Below are 21,259 nucleotides of genomic sequence, written 5' to 3' on the forward strand. Positions count from 1 at the left end.
ATTCGATTGGCGTTGCTTCCAGATGGCCGTGCGCGGGAGTGGGTTGTAAGGCATGGATCCTTCGTTGGGACGAGGCCCTGCCGACGCGGTTCACAGTGGGGCGTCTTTCTAAGCTCCCTGAAATGTAGCCATACACAGGGATTAGACATTATGATTCCTACTAAGAAGCCTGTCTTGAAGACGAAGTTTGTGATCCCCGAGAATTCAGCTATTAAACCCAAACTCAGCTGAATAAAAAAAAAAAAACCTGCGTGCGCAGACAAACCTGAAAGCTAACGCACAAATCTTTATTTATTAGTTGTAATGATTTGCTATTGCCCTTCCAGCCAGTACATAGGACTTTAAGGAGATTTCTTTATTCCTTGCTTAAGTCTGTTTATTATCATATTATTATGTTCAGAGAAGAATCTGGAAAATTCAGCCATGTCGATCATAGAGGCAGACACACGTCTCAAAAACCTAAACTTAGATTAGCCGATATATAGAAAAGCAAGGACGTCTCCACCGCAGGTGTCTGACCTGATGCAACGATTGCCACCGGATTTGGCACTTTGAATCCATAACCAACTAACGGAGTGGAAAGGAGAGCGCCAGCAAAAACAGCAACTCTCTAGATGAGCAGCCGTCTTAGTGTTTGGCAGCAAAATAGAGAGAGTCTTGTGACACCTGAGAGAGCAACAAAGTTGTTATAGCATAAGTGTTTGCGGGCTACTATGCATTGCGTTTGATGCAAGAAGCGTTACCCAGAGTTATTGGTATGTGTGCACAAGTTTGGGAAGGGAGGTTATAGAAAGCGAGGCCAGCTGGAAACCGAATGCAGAAAACCAAACAGTGATTATTGGTGTTCTGGAAAGCGAAAGGAGGACGCGGAGTTTGACAGTCGCTCGCTTTCGCCAATAACTCGAAGCGGAAGCGACTAATGCAATCGTGAGTGGGGGTTGCGGAGGAGGCGGGTGTTGTTGTCAAGGAGCGAGGAGGAGACACCTCGTCGGTCAAGAAGGAACTGGAGGGCGGAGGCTGTGAGGAAGTAGCCCGGGTGGGGCTTGGCCGAGCGAAGGGGCCCCCGCAGACTCGAGGCAGAGCGGAAGGCCCGAGCTCCCGGGTGCGGGGCTGGAGAGGAGGGCGAGGGCTGGTCGACTCCGAAGCCGTGTGAGTGAGCCTCGAAAGGGAAAGCAAGGAGCGGGCAGCCTGGGGCGGCGGGGGGGGGGGGAATCCGGGGATGGGGAGAAGCGGGCTCGCGGAGTACGTGTGAATGAGTGCAGCGGCGTGCAAGGGAAGGTGCGAGTGCGGGGTCTGCTCGGAGGGGAGGTCGGGCGAGGTGCCGGAGGGAGGTGGGGCGCTCGAGGAGCCCGGGAAAGGAAGGGGCCGGGTGGGCGTCTCTCGGCTTCATACATATATATATATATATATACAGGGTATATCTATATCTGTATATAATGGTCGGCTGGGCTGGAGGCTGAACCTGGGCGAGGATCTGCGGCGGGTGGCCCAGGAATGCGGGCGGATGAGGAGCCCTGCGGAAGGGAGGAAGGAAGGAGGAGAGAGGGAGAGGCGGATAGTGCAGGAAGCGGCGAGGAGGGAGGGAGAGGCAGAAGCGCCGCTCTCGCATCCCCGGGAGCGGAGGGACCTCGGCGGGCGAAGCTGCCCTGCCGCCCCTTCCCGGCTTCCGGGGTGCCTGCCTGCCTGCCTGGGACTGGCCTCCCTTCCAGGCCCCGCTTGGTTTGGGGAGTTAGGGATTCCAGAAGGAATGTGGCCACTGGCTTCCTCTCCCCAGAGCTGCCCTATATTTCATGCTATATCATTGCTACATAAGGTGTGAATTCTTTTTCTGAGCCCTTAATTCCTGAGGGTGGTTTAGAATGGAAAGGCACTTAAGGGAGAAGGTAACTTTTATTTTGGGGCGTTCCCAGCAGAAGGTACATAAAACAAGTGAGTAGGCATTTCAGAGTAATAGCAGTAGCTGGTTTATGGAAAACAAGAGTTTAAGGCATACTTTTATCCTTCACAGTATACTCCACAATTGAAAGTTCACTCAGGAGTCAGTGTTGTAGGGCACCTGCAAAGGCCCACACCAAAGCAGGGTCTGCTGGTCTTTTTCCTCCTTGCTGTTACTGCTTTTTTATGTGCCCTCTCTAAGAAACGCCATTCGTTTAAAACACATGACTTCTCCCAAAGAATCCTGGGAACTGTGGTACGTACACAGTCCAGGAGTATAGTCAAGGGCAAGGAGAGCAGCTTCCACTCATTCTCTACTTCAGGTCAGTGGTACACATTAGCCCAAGAAGCAGAAGGCAAATGACTGGGCAGTGTCAGAGTGGCTGGAAGAAAAGGATATAGTATTGCCCAAATCTGGACCCAACACTAGGTTGAAAGCCTTTACATCTTCATAATCTTGAGAACATGATATAACTTGAATCTTTGGTAAGGTACATGAAGTAGATTGTGCGATATGGAGCTGTTCATCTTATTTCCAATAATTCATTTTTGTCTATGCTTTCTACTCTTTTGCTATTTCCTGTTCTTCTATTCTCCCATATGGTTCCCCATTTTCTCTTCTACTTGATCTTTTCTAACTCCTCCCACTTCTTTTTTTCTACTCTTCACCCCATGTCTTTTGTACATAGAGAGAACTATTAACCATTATATGTAAACATGCTCCTTCCTCCCTTGAATGCACAGTCCTATGCAGCAGCGTCTGATCAAAGAGCAGTCTCCCCTCATCCTCTACCCAATCAGTACATTATAAACTATTCCAGGCTGTGTTGGCTATTCTCCATCTGGTTCACAGTCCTTCTGAGGACTATATTTGCCATCAGCTTTGGTATCTCATGCAGCAGTCAAGCTGTTAGTGAAATATAGAGCACAGCTTTTTCAGAACCCTATAAAAGTTGCTTGCGGGAATCCCTGGTAATCACAGTTTCCAGGGATGAGCAGGAAATTACAAGGCTGCCATAAGCTTGCCTTCTTGTATGACTTGAGGTCTTGTTCACACCATACACATTTATCTCCTTAAGAGTTATGGTAGTCTGCAGGCCTACGCATCCAGCACTATCAGCTTATTTCATATGTTAGCACCCCCACAACATTTGCCATTCCTGAGTTTTATTCCCTTGTTTCTTAAAGTAGTCATACTCTTAAGAATACTACAAATAGTACTCTATACATTTTTAACTTAGATGCATACATACTCAGTTCTGTTTCATTTTGACGATTAGCACTGGGATCCAAAGAGCCCCTTGTGAATGTTGAAGGCTACTTTATACATGCAAAGAGGATGCAGCAATTTTCCTTTCTAGCCACAACCCTTTCATTGGCACTGAGTGCCAAGCTGGAGAGTCTCCAGATTTACAGGCTAAGTGTTTTGAGGGAAGGTAATGGGCTAAGGGGAAAGGGGGAACTGAATAGCCTCAGTGCATTCAGCCTTTAAGACCCAGTTTAGAGAGGGAAAATGAACATCAGGAATAACTTGATGTTCCATGGTGCTGATTGTCGTATCCTACTTACAGTTTTAATATATATAAAATACTTGAGCCGTGAGGTCTGCCTTGAGAATTGCATCAGTGTTCCAACTAACCTAAATAACCTTTCTAATAACTTTCTTTATATCTCACAATTGCTTCTTTTTTTTTAAAATGATATTTATTACTTTTCAAACAGTTACAACACACTACAAGCAAAAAAAGAAAAGAAAAAGAATACAAATACAATACAAAAACACTACATAACACATTAAACTAACAAGACAAAACAAAAACAAACAAAAACAATTTAAAAACACCTCAAACATTTTCAATATCTTATCTTTCATTCGCTTATTTCCAACGACCTCCTCACACCTCCCTTTTTGTATTCCACTTCTGTTAATTATTTCAGCAATTCCTTTCCATCTTCTTCTGTTTTCTATCCTATAATTATCTTAACACATTCTTGCCTTATTTTTCCCTTTAGTTTTCTATTAATCTATTTATACTTAATTCCTTATAACATTTCTACTAAAGCCATATAACTTCATTCCAACATTCTTCTAACATTCATTAATTTTACAATATTTCTATAAATAGTCTTTAAACTTTTTCCAGTCTTCTTCCACCGACTCTTCTCCCTAGTCTCGGATCTTGCCAGTCATTTCCGCCAATTCCATATAGTCCATCAACTTCATCTGCCATTATCCAACACTTCAGTGCTTTCAAGAAGCAGCCATTCTCTCAGCCAGCAAAAAGCAGATGGTTCACAACAAAGTTTAAGGGTCTGGCAGGGCAAGTCCGCCTCCTTCTTTGGCATCCGTCAATATCTTAAATTTTACTCAAGGCTTCCTGCCCTGCCAAACAAATCTAGAGACATCGCTCTGCCACCTCCTGAAACAACCCATCCCATCCAAAGCTTGCAATGTTTGAAACAAAAGCAATATCCCCGACAACACAGCAACCCTCATCCCCACCACAGCAACTCGGCCCAACAATAACAACTTCAGATTTGTCCATATTTCCAAATCCCCCTTCTCTTCAATCCAACGTCCTTCACAGTTATCCTTGAATAGATTCACATTTTTGGCGGTCATACTGACCCCCAAAAACCTCTCTTTCTCAACCAATGTTAGTCCTGTCTCCTCCTGAAACTCTGTCAAACTTTCCTTTTCCAATTCAGGTAGGGCTCTGGTCCTCAAATTCATCTGTTTTTCTTTAAGTTCAATCATAACAAATGTCAGCTTATGTTCATCATATATCTCACAATTGCTTCTATCATACGCTTCAGAGTAAGTCACAAAGCCATAAAAGATATTTACTCAGGAAGTGTTGTGTTTGTGACTTCTTCAGAGTAAGTCACAAAGCAATAAAAGATATTTACTCAGGAAGTGTTCTATTTAAAGATATAGGCTGTGATGCAAATCACTATGTTCACATGTTTCCAATCCCCCTTTGCACAGTGCATGCTACCAAAGTTGGTGCTCTTTTTCTTTCTGCACAGCAGTCGCTTGTGACTACTGAGTAACGTCTTAACAAAATTTGGGGAACTCAGGAGGGGATTAAAAGTGATGTGAAAGGGTGCATTTATAAATTAAAATTGGCAGTTATTCCCCTGCAAGTGGAAGTACTTATACTCTGGTGAGGAGCTGTTTCACTTCTGGTACCATGAATATCAATACAAAAGATAGCTCTTTAGCAACAGAATGCTTGCTAATATCACAAGGGGAATTCATTGCTGGGGATTTTAGTAATTCCAGCATTGGCTGTATTCTAGCACTATTGCGCTGTTTCATTTTTGTTGACCAAGAAGTTGAGAGAGAGCACCTTACATCAACATGAAAGTATGCAGTCACTTGAGACAGCTTTATAAAAGAAGTTTCCTCCCTAAGAAGAAGCCGATTTGTGGGGAATTAGTTGTTCCACTATTAATTGTATTTTGGATTGTATCTTGGGTTATGGAGACCTGTTTGCTCATGGAGGTTTCTCTTACATTCAGTATACTTGCCTTTGTATAAATGCAGTCTCCAGAACTGCTTCTGTAACTTGGGTCTTTTCTAAGGTAGGTGCAGGTATTTGGAGTTCCTTTGCTGTAGAATGCATGAAAACTACCTCCAAGACAATGTTCATACCCACACATTCTTCTTTTCAAATTATCTTTGAACATGACAACTACTAAAGTTTTGAACAACAAAGCAGAAGCAAACTACAAAATGAAGTCAAAATTAAGTCGAATTTATACTGGTTTACCTATTGTAGCTTTTCAAAAAAATATTCTGGGGAGGGTAGTTTGACAGCTGTGGAGGTTTTGATTTGTAGTGTAGATACTGCTGTTACTTAACTCTAGAAGGCCTTCCTAAGTAGTATTTAGGCTGTTTCAAGTGTTAAACAAGCAAAGCAATCAACATGCTGTTCCTGTGCTATCTGAAAGAGCAGCAATAACACTATTGTCCTTGTAGCATATTTAGGAAGCTGATAAAAAAGACAGGAAGAGATGTTGAGTGGTGTCTTTGTTTTCACATTTATTTACTTTTTAGTCAGTGTAAAGTAATAGGGAAATAACTTTTCTGCTGCAAAATAGTACTAGTACTAGTACGAATGTCGTTGGTAGCTAATGTGTTGCAAAATTCTTGGATCCTTCAGGCTTCTGATGAGATTTAAGTGTGCAACTTCAAAAAATCTCTGCTTGTGATATTCTGCTAAATATTCCTGATGCTCTTCTTAGTTAAATTCATATTGTTCAAGTCCCAGGCAATGTCAAATACATGCGGCAAGAGGTAGGGAACCTCCTCCAAACATTGTGAGCCATTTTGACAGATTGGTGGGTCTGCCCACCTGTCAGATCACTTGATGTCACCCATTAAAAAAAAATCTGAATCATGAGAGCATAATGGAACAAAAAGTTTATTTTAAAAATGTTTAACATTCAATAGTCAACATGCATGTCTGGGGGAAGGTTTTAAATATGCCCAGACAACATATCAGGAGAGCTAAGACAAGCTAGGAAGAAATGATAGATTGTGAGGAGGAATGTAAAGGTAAAGATGGAGAATGGAATCTTTTGTGTCAGGTTCAGGGGATGGGAGTGGAATGGTTTAAACTTTAAAGGAAAGAGCTGTGACAAAATGCTGTGGGGTGTGCACTACATGGAAATTAGCCAAATTTTAACTGATGTTATTTACAGTACTCATTAAAATTGCCTGCCACCCTGGAAGTAATACGCTAGGTATGGGTGGACATTTTCAGAGGAACCTATTGCTTCTGAGGAAAATATGACATTGTTTCTGAATTATTATTATTACTGTGGTCATTTTGTTTGTTGCGCTGTGGTCTAAACCACTGAGCCTCTTGGGCTTGCCGATCGGAAGGTATGGGGTTCAAATCCGCAATGATGGGGTGAGCTCCCATTGCTCTGTCCCAGCTTCTGCCAGCCTAACAGTTCAAAAGCACACCAGTGCAAGTAGATAAATATGAACTGCTGTGGCGGGAAGGTAAATGGTGTTTCCTTGTGCTCTGGCACTTGTCACGGTGTTCCATTGTGCCAGAAGCAGTTTAGTCATGCTGGCCACATGACCAGGAAAGCTGTCTGTGGACAAACGCCAGCTCCCTTGGCCTGAAGGAGAGATGAGCTCCACAACCCCATAGTCGCCTTTGACTGGACTTAACCATCCAGGGATCCTTTACCTTACCTTTTTACTTTATTGTTGAAAGTTGTGATTGTGGCAACTTTTTAGGGAGGCCATAATGCTTTCTCTATGGGAAGTGCTAATGTAATTTTTTATATTCTGATTTGATTCCCTGTTGGTATTTTTCTATCTGAAGAACTAGAGGACCCTAAATCAACAAAATTATATCTTCTGAATAAGATACTAACTGAAAAAGATAGCATTGCACAAAGGAATAGCAGTTCATTTTTTAGGATTACGGCAACAAAATTCAGCTTTAAATTTTGTTTAGCAATTATAATCATTTATAAGAAAAAAAGAGGGAGTGGGGGTGTTTTTTGTTGAAGTCTTAACAACATAGTGCTAAAAATCAAGGGGAAACACAGGGTGTTTTAAGAGCTGAAATCATTGTTGCCAGCAAGCCTCAAATTCCTAAGATAGCAAACAACTGAGGCAGAGTAACAATGATTAATACCTTCTGACTCCAAGGTGGAAGAACAAACTTGAATTTTGTTTGTGGTAGAAATTGGGAAACATCTTTTCTGCATGTGGGTAATTATGTCATTCTGCCTCTGCAAACTCCATATTCTCCATTCCCTCCTAGATTCACCCTTGTAGGTTAACATAGCAATTTTGCCTCCTGTGCTTTCATTTCAACAGAAATGAAACCATTTAAATCAGTTAAATATTTGCCATCCTCAGTTGTGCTGCCTTTGGACTAGACTAGAGCAAAAAATCTGGAGGGCTCAGAATTACAGAGGCTAAAAGTGAGGAGCAAAGAATTAGGGAGTGTTAAGATGTGGATGAGGTGGGGGCTTTACAGGCTGCCATTTTCTTTGTTTGGTCCCAGCTGCTGCACTTGGTATATAATATAAGAATGTGTTTTGCTTTGGGGGGAATGGGTTACACTTGTTATCTGTGTCTTGCCTGATTCCAGCTATTATAGTTATCTTTCTTATCAGGTCACCGAAAAATGGGGCTGGGCTAAACTTGGTCTTTTCTCATTCCTTCATTTGACTAATCAAGTAAAAGTGCAAAACCTCATTTAAACTTCTTACTGACCAAGGTGCCTGTGTGAATGGACACTGCTTTTATTAAATTATACCTTTTAAGCAATCAACATATCTCCAATAGGGGCTATTTCATTATGGCTTTTCCCTGTACAGTGGTGCCCCGCAAGATGGAAAACCCGCTAGACGAAAGGGTTTTCCGTTTTGGAGGTGCTCCGCAAAACAAATTTCCTATGGGCTTGCTTCGCAAGACAAAAATGTCTTGCGAGTTCCTGTGGGGTTTTTTTTCCTCCCCCCCCTTTTTCCCAAGCCGCTAAGCCGCTTATCAGCTCATCCGCTAAGCCGCTTATCAGCTCATCCGCTAAGCCGCTTAACAGCTGATCCGCTAAGCCGCTTATCAGCTGATCCGCTAAGCTGCTAAACCGCTTATCAGCTGATCCGCTAAGCCGCTAATAGCGCTAAGCGGCTAATGGGCTTGCTTTGCAAGACGAAAAAACCGCAAGACGAAGAGACTCGCGGAACGGATTCTTTTCGTCTTGCGAGGCACCACTGTATATTCCAGTCATTGATTGATATTGAAATTTTAAATTGTGTGTTCCTTGTCCTGAGAATTGAGCTGAATAATATATATAAATATTAATATTTGCTTTCGTAGATTTTCACGGGTACAGGAATGCAGGTTTTGGTGTCTTCGGGTGTCTTCCCGTGTAAGAGTTGGGGTGTCTAGGCGACGTTTCGACGAGGTCTCACTCGTCATCTTCAGGCTGTTGCTTTCGGCTTCTTGTTACTGGAACAGAGCAGGATCTCAGTGTTTGAGTTCTTATAAATACTGTTGAGGGGGTGTGGTGTATAGCCTCCAACGTTCTGGGCAGAGAGGAAGTTCCCAGGTTAGTGTGCCTTTTCTTCTTTTGTTCCTTAATTACTTGAGGGATATCTTGAGTGATTTCTTGAGTGATATTCTGAGTACCACTTAGGTGGGTCATTAAGTGTGGATTAGTTGCTAAAGCTTTCGTGTCTTGACCTCTTGAGCTTGTGAAGAGTTTTTCTGAGAAGATGGCTGTACTGCACTTAGTTGTGCTCTGGCTTGGCTTCGTGTATAGGGGCGAGCTGTGGTTTTGTGCCCTGTGCCAGCCAGATCTGTGTAGGGATTGCAGGGGGGTGCAGCATCCGGAGGTGCCACTATGGTTTGGCTACTGGATGGTGTCTGTAATTTATCTGTGGAGAGGGTCTGGGTTTGGGTCTGGTGTGGTTGATTGGTGATGGCGTTCTGTGTGCCTCTGGTTCTGGTGTCGGTTTTTGTGGGGAGGGCTAATTTCCAGATGTCTGGCAGGCGGGACGTGTCGTCACGCTTGTTCATGTTGTGAGGGTGTTTCTCTATCTCGATGGCTTCCATGATTATTCTCTTGTGGTGATGTTCCATGTTAAAGAGCAATTTGGAATCTGCAAAATTAATTTCGTGTCCTGTTTCTTTCATGTGTTGGAAAAGAGAGGAAGTTTTTTCTTCTTTTTTGACAGCATTCTTGTGTTCTGCGATACGTGCATTTATTCGTCTGTTTGTTTGTCCAATGTACGTGGCTGGGCAGACTTTGCAGGGTATTTCTGCCCAGCCACGTACATTGGACAAACAAACAGACGAATAAATGCACGTATCGCAGAACACAAGAATGCTGTCAAAAAAGAAGAAAAAACTTCCTCTCTTTTCCAACACATGAAAGAAACAGGACACGAAATTAATTTTGCAGATTCCAAATTGCTCTTTAACATGGAACATCACCACAAGAGAATAATCATGGAAGCCATCGAGATAGAGAAACACCCTCACAACATGAACAAGCGTGACGACACGTCCCGCCTGCCAGACATCTGGAAATTAGCCCTCCCCACAAAAACCGACACCAGAACCAGAGGCACACAGAACGCCATCACCAATCAACCACACCAGACCCAAACCCAGACCCTCTCCACAGATAAATTACAGACACCATCCAGTAGCCAAACCATAGTGGCACCTCCGGATGCTGCACCCCCCTGCAATCCCTACACAGATCTGGCTGGCACAGGGCACAAAACCACAGCTCGCCCCTATACACGAAGCCAAGCCAGAGCACAACTAAGTGCAGTACAGCCATCTTCTCAGAAAAACTCTTCACAAGCTCAAGAGGTCAAGACACGAAAGCTTTAGCAACTAATCCACACTTAATGACCCACCTAAGTGGTACTCAGAATATCACTCAAGAAATCACTCAAGATATCCCTCAAGTAATTAAGGAACAAAAGAAGAAAAGGCACACTAACCTGGGAACTTCCTCTCTGCCCAGAACGTTGGAGGCTATACACCACACCCCCTCAACAGTATTTATAAGAACTCAAACACTGAGATCCTGCTCTGTTCCAGTAACAAGAAGCCGAAAGCACCAGCCTGAAGATGACGAGTGAGACCTCGTCGAAACGTCGCCTAGACACCCCAACTCTTACACGGGAAGACACCCGAAGACACCAAAACCTGCAAATATTAATATATATATATAATATAATATAATAAATATAATAGGAACTGTGTTACCACATCTTTAGAGCACTTGTATCGTTTGACATTTATTAGAATTCTGCTTGTAAATGATGTATTCTTTGTTACAGAGGAAATACTATTGTTTGTGTATAGTCAGAGATAAGAAAATAAGTGTTAATCATGGCTGAGCTGTCGCCTGATGAAATTCAACTGAGAGCCCATCAAGTTACAGATGAGGTAATTATATTAATTATTCTCTTTCTCCTGTGCTTGTGTAGTGGAAAGTAGACCTCACATTAAAGAAAGCTATTTAGGATGCACAAAGCCCTATCATAGTAAATGAGATTTGTTGTCCAAAATGGTTTCTGTACCACTGAAGAAAAAACCTCTCTCAATACGTCAAGCTTTTAATTTAGAAAACAAAAATACTGTTTTCAGAATATTGCTATTTGAAATGAACAATATAACCTAGTAGGATCTATTTAGATTCAGGAATATAACATCATGCTCACTTACATGAAACTCTGTATATAATGTGCTTACTAAATGTCTTTATAAGTCCATATGGCTGAAGATAAATCTCTTTTTTGTTTTAGTCTTTGGAAAGCACAAGGAGAATTCTTGGCCTGGCCATTGAGGTAAGGAAAAGCTTTTGCGGGAGTGAGGGATGAGGAAGAACAAATCAAATTGTTTGAGAGCAGTTCATTCCTGCAATTCTGTTCCCAGCTGTTGCTATTTTTAAAGCATGTGGGTGCCATTATGAGGCATGTGTAGATGATGACTATGGGTGGAACAGCTTTGAACTTTAAATATTTGCATTGCTGCTGTGTATAGGGTTCAAATTCAAAATAAATTAGCTTTCAGATACTTGCATCTGAATTGCTCATCTTCTGCAAGATTCTGAACATACTTTTACAAAAAATGGACTTCCTTGAGGTTTACATGGTACTAATGCAAATAGTGTACTCTTCACTAGAAACCCTGTAGAATGGCCTGTTGTAGTACAAACTTGTGTCCAATTCTAGCATTAGATTTTGCTGGTTTTGTATCTCCTATCATTTTTTTTCTTCCTTACAGTCCCAAGATACAGGAATCAAAACCATGACCATGCTAGATGAACAAGGGGGTGAGTTGTGCATGTGTAATAATAGAAAGATAGATAGATAGATAGATAGATAGATAGATAGATAGATAGATAGAGTGAGTGATGGCTCTTACATTGACTTGCTCAATACGATCTTTGTTGGTTTCAGCCTGGAATACAAAACATAGCATAAGACTGCTACTAAACTAGAAAGATGGAAAAAAGCTGTTTATATCATGCTGTGAATCAACCATTTCTTCAAGAGCTGGATTAGAATAAGTTTGTTTGGTAGTATTATGGCTTGGGTTATCTAAAATATATTGCGTGCAGCATGCAGTATTTTTTTACTTCAGTTTTGAGACCTGTGGCACATGAATATTGTTTCTTTGTTTGTTTACCCGCCCTTCAACTTAAGATCCAGGGATGAGTTGCAACATTAAAACACAACATTAAAAACAGTTTAAAACAAATTACAATAATAAAAAATAAGGTGCGTTCTAAAACTATGCACCTCAAGTGTCAAAAGCCAGGGTAAACAGGTGTGTCTTCAGCATCCTCCGGAAGCTGTATAATGAAGGTGCCAGATGCACCTCTGGGGAGGAAGTTCCACAGCTTAGGAGCCTCCACAGAGAAGGCCCTCTCTTGCTCCCCCACCCCGAACCTCTGAGGGTAAAGAAGTACCAAGAGGGCCCCCTCTGCTGAACTCAGCATCCGAGAGTGTCTGTAGGGAAGAAGGTGGTCTTTCAGATATTTGGGGCCTGAGTCCACCCAGGTGTGGATACTAGTGTGATTCACTTGCATATTATTGGTATTCAAAAAAGTTTCTCTTGCAACTCCAAAATTACTTTTTAATGCATTTCCTCAAGTTTTTTTCTTTTTTTTTTAAGAAGCATTTTGAACACAAACCATTAAAGTTCTCATCTGAAGATCAAGCATCTTGTAGCATTTAAGTTCTCTAAAATTCCTTTTTCTTTATACTTTTCTTAGAACAGTTAACCCGTATAGAAGAAGGAATGGACCAGATAAACAAAGACATGAGAGAAGCTGAGAAGAACTTGACAGAGCTCAACAAGTGTTGTGGTCTCTGTGTCTGTCCTTGCAATAGGTCAGTTAAAGGCAGGTTGATGAATTCCAAAATTCAAGGGGGAAAATTGAGGCCATTGAGAAATGCTCAGAATATCAAGATTGGGAGTTTTTTTTTTAAACTGGTGTGCTTTAGACTATTTTCCCAAGTTTAAGTGGAAGTTCTAAATTTTTAAGTAGTACAAATTCCTTGAACCTGATGATGTGTAAGGGCAAAAGAAAAGGTAACAATAAACGCTTGGATGACCTTAGTTACCACTATTGAATGTTTTGCGTATATATTGCTCAGTGCCAGTATTGTTTGTTACTGTTAAAATAATACCTGGTTGGTATGGTTAAGGTACAGATTTCACACAAACACACAGTAGGTTGACTAGAAGCAAGGAATATTTGGAAATGCTTTGAGAGCTTGGCAGGCAGGAGTATGATACACATTCTAAATACCTGTTTTCTTCTTCCTTTTGCTATCACATTCTAACTCCTTTTTCCTGGAGAGTGCTTAGCTTGTTTGAGGGCTTTTGTGATAGTTCTAAATATTCTTATTTTGACATATGTACATTTGAGAGATCTTTATGGAATCTATTTCAGTTTGCTTAAGTAGAGGAAGAGGGACAATATAACCTTCTTCAAGTAATTTTGGGATGGTCTGGCCTTAACACAAGTAGTGAATACAGCACTCACAGAATTAAGTTTCAGTACTAACCCCACTTACATGGAAGTGACCCCCATTGAATTTAGTAGGATCTTCTTCTGAGTAGACGATGGTTGCAGTCTTAATCGGTTTTTCCTTCTCCCTGTGTTAGGGTTAAGCTGCTCCCCCCCCCCAACACAAACATAATCTCAGCTGTACTTTTGAAATAGTTTGTTTGCTAACAACTATTTATCTGTTTGCTGGTCTTACTGCTCACTCTTTTCTCATTCTCTCTCCTAACCACCCCACTTTTCCTTGCTTAATAAAATGAAGATTTAGCAGCAGAGGTTGGATTCGCTTAACTGGTCAAAGTGGACTTTAGAAAAAGGTCAATCTTATGAAGCAGCCTGTACTGTTAACCAGCTGCCTGAAGGTGATGTTCTAACTGGGTGCATATATGCATGTGCATGCTGTCTTAACACGCAAGCTATTTTGTGATGGTCCGTAGTTGTGTTTGTATCTGTGCTATGTCGCTTATAGATTGTGTTTACACTATTTGGTCTGGCCTCAGAAACCTGAAATAGTCTTCTGGGATGATACTGTTGGATTTTGGATTTTGTTTTGGGGGAAATGGTGGATTGTATACAGTGGGGAAAATGTTGGAGGAATATTGTGAAATGACACTAAAAGCTAACAGTGGGGGTTTTCTAGTCACTGTTAGCTCACTGCATTTGTTTTTAGAAATTATTTCCCATTATTTCCCAGGGACGGGGAACCTATAGCTCTCCAGATATTGTTGGACTCCAGTTCCTATCATGCTTGAGTGCTGACTGAGACTCATGGGAGTTGGGAGTCCAAGAACATCTGGAGGACCACAGATTCCCAATCCCTCATGTAGTCTATTCCGTGAATCATGATCTTACATACAACTTGTTAAAAACACTAGTGATGATTTGAATTTGGTCATACAATATTAGAATTCTGAACTACTGATACTCTATTCATCTGTTCCAAAAATATAATGCTGGGAGATTGTACATTATTTCTTCTTAAACACGCATTGTAGTCCTATATCTTAGACTGTAATTTGGTTGATTTTCTTTAACATAGCAGCCATTAGTAGCAACAAGCAGGCTGAGGAGTAAGAAATCAGTTCGGATACCAAAGCAGTTCAAGATTTAAATATAACATACAAACTTTAGAAAAATAAAATGGTTGTGTTTATTTTTGTATAAGGTTGCTTCCAGTGTGAAGTTATATGTCTTAAATTCACTTGCTATATGACATTTTTGGTGCACACACAAAGCTCAGTGCAAATGTAAAGAATGTGTATTTGAAAACATGAACACACATCAGGAAGTCAGGATTGGTTGGGTCTCGCTATGGCATTTTCTGTGGCAAACCTGGGGCTATTACTCTGTCATGTATGAAACCGTCCTTTCTATTACTAGTTATATTGCACATTAGAATCATAGAAATAATAGAATCATAGAGTTGGAAGAGACCACAAGGGCCATCGAGTCCAACCCCCTGCCAAGCAGGAAACACCATCAGAGCACATTAGGTTTGTTAAAACTTGTATCTTTGATCTAATAATGTGCGTTCTGACTTTTCTTGTAGAACAAAGAATTTTGAGACTAGCAGAGCTTACAAGACAACATGGAGTGATGGTATAGAGAATAATCGTGTAGTGTCTAAACAACCAGGGCGTGTTGCAAACAATCTGCAACAAAATTCGGGAGGAACAACATCTGGAGGCTACATAAAACGGTAAGATACTTCTCCTGCCCACTCCTGAATATTTATAGGACTAAATGCTTTTCTCTGCAATAGTAGTGACAGCATTTTGTAAGCTTAAGAACAAACCTTTTGGCCTGGTCCACACAATCAAATTTTTGCTTCATTAGCCAGGATATACATAAGCTCCATGCAGTTGCACACAGCTGCCGTGCTCCCGATTCACTTTTCCCTTTGTGTGAGTGGGGGAAACAAGCCAAGAAGCCATAGTTAACCACAGCATCTCATTACTTTTGAAGCAGGAACTATGGTTAATGAATTCCAAACAATTCAGAATATGAAGTCATGTTTTAAAGCTGACTTGTGAATCCTGGCTTGACTGGAAGCCATTAATCACCCAATTTATAACTAGAAGCTGTGGTTAACTACCATTTCTGGAATCTTTTCTACTTTGCACCAAGGGGCTTTCCACAGGTTTACAGAGCTTCTGATTTGATCATTCAAACATGGCTATTCTGTGTAATTCATGAGATCATTCTCAGATACTTCTAGTAGATCTATAGTGTCTCTAGGTGATTATATCACTTTCTGATTCAATTTTTCAAGCAAACTTGCGTAGAAACCTCCATAGCAGAAAATACTTCTGAAAACTTGGGATGCGATAACATTCGGGAGACAGGAACTTGGGATTTCTCAATGTTGGTTTCCCTTGATACTTTCAACAGGATAACAAATGATGACAGAGAAGATGAAATGGAAGAAAACCTAACTCAAGTTGGAAACATATTGGGGAACCTGAAAAATATGGCCGTGGAGATGGGCAACACAATTGATACACAAAACCAGCAGATAGATCAGATAAACATTAAGGTAAGAAACAAAGAATTCAACTATTGATGTCTTAATGTTGGTAAATCTAGTGTCCAGGTGGACAAGTTAATAAATCTTCAATGCCACAGTGCTAAGCTGTAGCCAGATACACTGTGTACTTTTGTTATATTTGTTGTTGTTTTAGTTTTCTACACACCACTTAAATATATTTTTATATATTGTGATAGAGAAGTGGTCTAAACAAAAACACATTCCAATTTAGCAACAGGCTATAGCCGTTTAGCATGCATGAGTTAATATCCTTGTACCCAGATGATGGGTCCTGCAGCTAGATAGGATTAAACCTGATCTCATGGCAAACTCTCCTGGTTGTGGTCCTTACATATAGAAACAGTGATTATCTCAGACAGAATTCTTGTCCCACTGTTCTGGATTCTTTTGTAGCACTCAGTGTAGAAAATTATGATAAACATTATATTGATAGGCTGAGATATAATATTCCACATGCCTTAGATTTTTAATCCCAATGTTAAGCAGCAACAAAAATAAGACAACTGAAAGCAAGGTACATTTTCGAGAAATCATGGAAAGGAACCTCTGTTCAACACTGTGCTTGAATTGTTTTGGTTAGTTTTTTTACCAGTTTTTACATTAATGAGAGAGAAATGCACAAATCAGAGCTACCATAGTTATTTAGGAACATGGTATAAGACCTGGAAAACCTTGATACAGATCTCCTGAGTTATGAATACAATTAAGTGACTGTGGTTTACACAAAAGAATACAGCACTATTTCCCTGCCTTGGCTTCTCCCATGCTCCCAGTAATATGGGTGTGAGAATACTGGCCTACTTTACTTAGCTGAAGATTGCTCTTTATTATATATGTGTGCTACATATTTCCTAATAATTTGATTATATCACAATTACTGCCACTAAACAGTTAACTGAATAGGAAGGTTTAGCTGCTTTTGGAAAACACTCTGGCGTAGTTTGGGTTGGACTTCCTTGAAGCAGGGTGTGCCAAATATGGAGAGTGGTCCCAAGATTGTCTCCCATCATGGTTTTGCTGTTCTTAACATACAACAGATCATGGAGAAGGAAGTTGGCTCAGATACGTAAGGCCCAACCCCTTTAGGTCTTCGCATTGATGAAAATGAGTACATTGAATTTTGCTCTTCTAGAACACTTCTAGAAGCCACCTTAAATCCTAAACTGCTGGTGTAATAGTCAGCCAGTGGCCAGTACACCCAGGGTCCAAAGCATTTCTTCCAGTACTTTAAGCATATCTCCATTGGTAGGTGGTATTTGCTCTAAATTCTGAATGAGTTGCAGGAGTGAAAGGCTTTTCTGCTCAGATGGCTTCAAGCACCACTTAACTACTGACTCACCATAATATCAATCTTTATTCTGAGCCAGCTCCTGAAGAAATGGTTGAATCACAGTATGATACAGTTTGTTTTCATCTTTCTAGTTTAGTAGCAGTCTTATGCTATATTTTGTATTCCAGGCTGAAACCAACAAAGATCGTATTGAGCAAGCCAATGTAAGAGCCAAAAAACTCATTGAAAATTAGCAGCCTGCTTCCAATTCTTTATCCAACTGAAGACGTCCATTTTATTCTACAAACCTCAATTTCCAAAGAAGAAAGATGGCTGGATTCAGAAGAGGGAACAAAGCAGGACAATGCATCATATGGCTTCTTTTGTTGCTTGTATACAGACTCGGTTTGAGAATCCAGGAAAATAGCACAACAGAGACTTGGCTTTCTTACTCTTTTTAATATATCCTCAGGGTTTCGTTTTCTGGCTTCAAATATTTCCATGGTACCTTCTCCCCCTTTTGCAGTAAGATGTGTGAGTGTGAGGCAACTGAGCAAAGGCAGAAGTCATTACCTCACTCAATATTTCATGTCATCACTAAAATGGTGGATGAGTAATTTTCATGAACTTTGTCTTAAAGCTGACCTTAGTTTACCAAACACCTAGATTTCATGGTCAAACCATACATGATGGGGGGTGCATTTTATATTCTTATAATTGGAATATGTGGTTCAGCAACTACTACTTTTGAGAATGGGGCTTTAAAACACATCATTGTTGGCATTCAAGATATATATATATAGGAGAGAAGTACATTTTCTGAGCCATAGCAATTCTCATTTGGATAACAAGGGGATGAGTAGTCCAGCTACACACAAAAAACCCTGTATAGTTGGACATGGGACTCTCACAAAACTTTTAGGAGTTTATCCCCCATTTTATTCCGGAAAAACTGGGTGTTTGTCATCAATCCTACTAGTTATTGCTCTACCCAGACATACTTTCTGGTGGCCAGAGGACCTAGGAGAGGTGAAAGGGCTTACACAGCACCTAATGATCAACTCAGGATTCCAAGCAAAACACTTCCAGGTGAAGAGCTCTGTTGCAGATTATTGTATGAGTTGTCAGAAAACATCTTTTCCTTTTCTTGGTAAATGCTGCATATTCTTTGGATGCTGGTACTGCTGAAAAGAGATTTTGATCTGTGAAATGTTCCATCAAAAAGCAACGTTTGGAAAGTTATGCAGAGCTTAAGATTGAGTAAAAACTATTTTGTAATGCTGTTTCCTAAATAAATTCATCCCTCCCTACACAAACTATGAATCTAGTTGTGTACCAAAAAGCCGACATCTGGAGACCAGCATCGTGAGATATTTATTCGGTGCAAAACACTTACAGGATTTCTAGAGATACATCCAAAGCAGGGCACAATCTAGTTTCCAGTGAGAACAAAAGCTATGGTTGTTACAGTGAGTTCGCATCTGCTGTGGCTTGATAAAACTCCGTTCTTTAAATTGTTTTGAATTGACTACAGTTGTGTGCTCACCTGGTTTCCTTCAGCAACTCATTACAAAATAGTTGTCTCATCTTTTAGTTGGAACCATATGCGTATTCAAGCTTCAAACCTGTACTGAAATACAGTATGTGAAAGACTGAAGTCAGTATTGAAGCATAGCTTTGCTGCTTCTATCTTTCTTATCATGAGACTGAACTTGTGTTTATTTTACAAACTTTAAAGCTGTGGCTTGGCTGTAGGTTATGCCTGCTCTACAAATTGTGATCCCTCAAGCTTGAATGTACACCATCAACTATGCGTTGTGCCTTGCTAGGCCCTTGTGAACTAAGCCTTTTGTGTAATCCTGAAGCTTGGAGCCCATGAGGAACTGCCATTCATGGCTTCTAGACTACATTTAATTTGATGGGTTGCAAGTTGTGCAGGCCTTCGGTAGTGCTTAGCATATAACTTTCAGTTCATTTCTGTTTCAGGATGAAGGTGCTTGATTTAGCTTTCTTATAGGACTGGTTCAATGAAAAATGTTACAATTCCAAGGATTCTCAAGAAAGTTTTAGTTCACTCTTCTAATTAAGAGTTCACCAAACAGCATTGGAATCATTTTGTTTTCTAAAGAGATATGGACTTAGTGCTTTGTGCTGCTATATGTTTAAGCTGAGTATTTTTTATCATATGTAAAAATTATAAACTGATCATAATTTGAGGGAGGAGCGTAGTTCCCAACCCTTCCATAGAAGAAAAAAAATACTTCATGTAGACTGTTTCTGAGTGCTTTTTCTTTCTAAAAAGACTGCCCAGTAAATAGCAGTGCCTTGTGGTGGCTGCTGCAGTAGTCTTTTAAGTCTTGCCAGACAAGAGCTTAAAACAAATTGGCTCATTGTATTGTCACTTCCCATAGATGACAAGAGGATACCTCATTTTTCTGCCACTCTGCATATCAATTCCAACTGAGCCATAATTTTTATTATAATAAGACAAAGCTCAGTCTTCCACGTAACCTCCTGTCAACAAGGGCAAGGTGGTAATTCTAGCTGTGTAGGGTAGAAACTGCGCACATCACTGTCAGTTTGTTTCCTTGTATTAGTAATAGTGAAACTTACAATCCTCAAAGCTGGAAATGGCAGTTCGCACACTAAACCTTACTAGTCTATGGAAATAAAATGGTGAACATTCAAGTGCTATAATAACTGTTACTGTTAATTTCAGATTTACCAGACTGCCATCACAGATGAAGTAAAAATGTAGCTGTCTAATGCACATGTGTTCACTAGCCTCTGTGGAAACTCTACAGCAGTGTGAAAAAGTACTTGGATGTGGATAGCGTAATTTCTTGTGTTATAATTCTTAAATAGCTTTTAACTGCATAGTGCTCTACATCAAACTATACCTTATTTTCTGCTTTCTAGATTGCCCATTTTAAGCTGTAATTAAGCGAATGCCTCAGGTTTCTACTTGCTGGACTGAATAAATTAACTTATGGTTGCCTGCATTGCCTGTCTCTTTCAAAAACACGTGTAATGCTAACTAGCATTGAAAATCGAACTTAATACAACCTTGTTGCCTACTTTAGAGAGAGTAAGCTACAAGTGATTTTCTCACCTGAGAACTCATCAAAACTGACTTCCACTGAATGCTTTTTTGCTGCTGCTGTGGCGACCTTTTCTAAAAACAACCTATATTTTATGTGGCAAGAGGAAGTATAGATGCCTTCTTCAAGTACTGGGAGAAACTCAAGCCTCAGATATTCTCCTTTCCATATATTTGTGTCAAGTAGCATAAACCCTGAAGTTTGTCAAGTTTCTGAGGAATTTCTAAGAATTTAGTGTCACACTGGCTATGTACAATTCTTTAGTTTTATGGGGGTGGTTTAATCTTGCCAGAACTCCCAAGTAGCTGTTCTCCCCAAAATGAAAGTTGATTCATATAGTCTTGTCTAGTAAAATCTTTTCTCCTGCATACTTGTTTGATCCCTACTCCTCACTGGCTAGTAGAAGATAAACATGGTGGGGGAAGGGGGAGAATATACGCTTGATGTGCATAAAGGTTCTCAAATCAGGTTTTCTTAGCATTGCATAATAAGGGTGAGTGGTAAGGTACCTGATAAGGTTAGCCTTAATACATCTGCCCAACTTTGCACTCAAATTTTGGTACATATGATATGAGCACTCATCGTCTGATTTTGCAGTCATTTTCTATCACTTTCTAGATCTTTACAACAACTATGTGAAGTAGGTTAGCTCAGAGTTAGTGACTGACCCAAGGTTGGAAACAAAAACAAATCAGTTAAGTGAGCTTAACATGTAAAACAGTACTTTTGCAAGACCACTTAGGTTTTCAAATTGCAACTTCCAAGTCACACGCATCTCCCTGAAATTTAGACTCAACAGATGTGTTTTTTGTACTACATGGAACTA

General features: G+C 40.6%; 2 protein-coding genes across 2 annotated transcripts in view; one reads left to right on the forward strand and one right to left on the reverse strand.

Annotated features, from left to right (window-relative positions):
• Positions 1 to 20,334, forward strand: SNAP23 (synaptosome associated protein 23). The gene is made up of 8 exons (XM_083510359.1): positions 1 to 1,149; positions 10,774 to 10,882; positions 11,242 to 11,283; positions 11,723 to 11,771; positions 12,717 to 12,834; positions 15,064 to 15,213; positions 15,906 to 16,050; positions 17,521 to 20,334. Exons 2-8 carry the CDS (start codon positions 10,826 to 10,828, stop codon positions 17,584 to 17,586), a joined length of 627 nt encoding a protein of 208 aa, XP_083366485.1. The 5' UTR covers positions 1 to 1,149; positions 10,774 to 10,825; the 3' UTR covers positions 17,587 to 20,334.
• Positions 18,691 to 21,259, reverse strand: part of LRRC57 (leucine rich repeat containing 57) — a 12,104-nt gene continuing 9,535 nt past the window's right edge. Inside the window, exon 7 of the mRNA XM_083510163.1 lies at positions 18,691 to 18,962. The gene's annotated coding sequence lies outside the window, so the exon portion shown is untranslated. The remainder of the gene's footprint in view (positions 18,963 to 21,259) is intronic.

This window comes from Podarcis liolepis (genome assembly GCF_965112155.1).
Source record: "Podarcis liolepis genome assembly, chromosome: 1".
NCBI classification, from domain to species: Eukaryota; Metazoa; Chordata; class Lepidosauria; order Squamata; family Lacertidae; genus Podarcis; species Podarcis liolepis.

Excerpts from the sequence above, each read along its gene's own strand:
- SNAP23 (XM_083510359.1), top strand. The coding sequence starts at position 10,826 with ATGGCTGAGCTGTCGCCTGATGAAATTCAACTGAGAGCCCATCAAGTT. Across the intron at positions 10,883-11,241 it reads CCCATCAAGTTACAGATGAG|TCTTTGGAAAGCACAAGGAG; the intron begins GTAATTATATTA and ends TTTTTGTTTTAG. Across the intron at positions 11,284-11,722 it reads TTCTTGGCCTGGCCATTGAG|TCCCAAGATACAGGAATCAA; the intron begins GTAAGGAAAAGC and ends TCTTCCTTACAG.